The sequence below is a fragment of the Oryzias melastigma genome, linkage group LG1 (genome assembly GCF_002922805.2).
Source record: "Oryzias melastigma strain HK-1 linkage group LG1, ASM292280v2, whole genome shotgun sequence".
Classification (NCBI taxonomy): domain Eukaryota; kingdom Metazoa; phylum Chordata; class Actinopteri; order Beloniformes; family Adrianichthyidae; genus Oryzias; species Oryzias melastigma.
The window spans coordinates 8,973,863-8,975,455 of NC_050512.1; the positions used below are offsets into that span (position 1 = coordinate 8,973,863).

At 33.1% G+C, this 1,593-nt stretch overlaps 1 protein-coding gene across 2 annotated transcripts in view; it reads right to left on the reverse strand.

Annotated features, from left to right (window-relative positions):
* Positions 1-1,593, reverse strand: part of LOC112137540 (CD209 antigen-like protein C) — a 19,696-nt gene that overhangs the window by 2,980 nt on the left and 15,123 nt on the right. The window contains exons 2-5 of one of the 2 annotated variants that reach the window (XM_024259898.2): positions 1,471-1,560; positions 1,262-1,318; positions 382-450; positions 105-161 (exon numbers count right to left, since the gene is read on the reverse strand). In XM_024259898.2, the coding sequence (XP_024115666.2) occupies positions 105-161; positions 382-450; positions 1,262-1,318; positions 1,471-1,560 (273 nt within the window). The remainder of the gene's footprint in view (positions 1-104; positions 162-381; positions 451-1,261; positions 1,319-1,470; positions 1,561-1,593) is intronic. The other variant, XM_024259899.2, reaches the window with a different exon arrangement.

Consider the following 1,593-nt stretch of genomic DNA (forward strand, 5'->3'; position numbering starts at 1 on the left):
GGGGTAACTCTCTTTCTCCTTTGGGTATAGGCCACGGCACCTTTCTTTAATTTTCTTATGTATCATTGATTTAAAAGGTTAGCCATTTTTGTAATCGTACTTACCAAAAAGTGTTTTCGTCAAGTTGTCTCTTTCTTCAGTAACAGAATTGTGCTTTGATACTGTAATTAACAGACGTTATTTTTATTTTTTTTGACAATAGGCTCACGTATAATGGCAAGTTTTGTTAAAATAGTATTTGATAAAAAATGAGCAAATTATTAAGGTTTATTTCTGTGGAGCTACCACGTGAAGCAGTCTCGAAAAGCATTCACACAAACAGGAAAAATACTGTATATATATTACATTTACACTAAATATTGTTCTCATCACCATACTCACCAGAGGCAGCCAGCTCCTTCTCCAACTCATTGGTGCCTTCAGTGAGGTTTTTAGTTTTGTCTTCAAGATCTAAGAGAAAAAAAATAATAATTTTAACATTTCAATTAAGCCGGTTGCTAGGGTTACTATGTTATGTGTTTTACTCTAGCCATTAGTTTGATACTGAAAGAGGTATGGAAGAACAGCAAATAGTTAAGGTCTTTGAGTCATTTCTATGTTAAGTGTGAAATAAAAAACATAGAAATTAATCAACTTTTCCTTTAACCTTATTCCTATGTTACTAGATCAATAAATTACTGTGAAATCTCAATTCATATTTATCTGCCTACAGGACACTCTACCTAAAAATTAAGTTTACACATCTTTTATGGGATTTTTTCAAAATTAGGAAAATTTAAATTCAAAGTTTCAAATGTGATGATTCACAAATGTAGCACATTCTTTCATAAACAATAGATTGAACACTTAAGTCCACATTTTTCTCCTGATAAAAAATACATGAAATTAAAATGTTCACTTTGAAGAATAGTTTGTGTTTGAGTCTTTTGATGTCATGACAACAGATTTTTTTCCCACCACACATTCATCTCCATCTAAAGCCACAATTACTATCCAATTCTTTGAGAAGACATCTCATACGGGAGAAATAAAACGTCTGAAATCCTCCTGGCTTATTAAATGTTCAGATATCTAAGAGCTATATTATTAAGTACAACTTTGAGTATGCACACTCTTGAAAATTCCATTCTTAAGTTCATTAAAACGCACCAAAAGTTTCCGTCCTGTGTAAATTTATGTTTTATTTCGGACATTTTAGTTTGAATTTTTCTAGCTATTAAGCAGTTTATGAGATCTGAGATATTTCCACTGTGATACTTACCAGAAATCACACTTTTTAGTTGATCCTTTTCTAATGTTGCGGTTTTCTCATGAGAAACTGCAAATTTAGGTAGAGGGGTCAAAAACAGCAATGACAAGAGTGTGCAAATGTGACACAATAACCAAAATAACCAACATAGACACAAAATATGACATAATGCACCTTCACATTGCTTGAATTTTAGGCACAATTTTATGCAAATGACTCACGGTGAGCAACAAACAAGTAGACAATGAGACCCGCCAGTAGCAGACACAAGAGTCCCAAAGCCACTGCAACCACTCGGTACACTTTCCCTCCTGAACACAAACATAACATCTGCATCTTAGTCA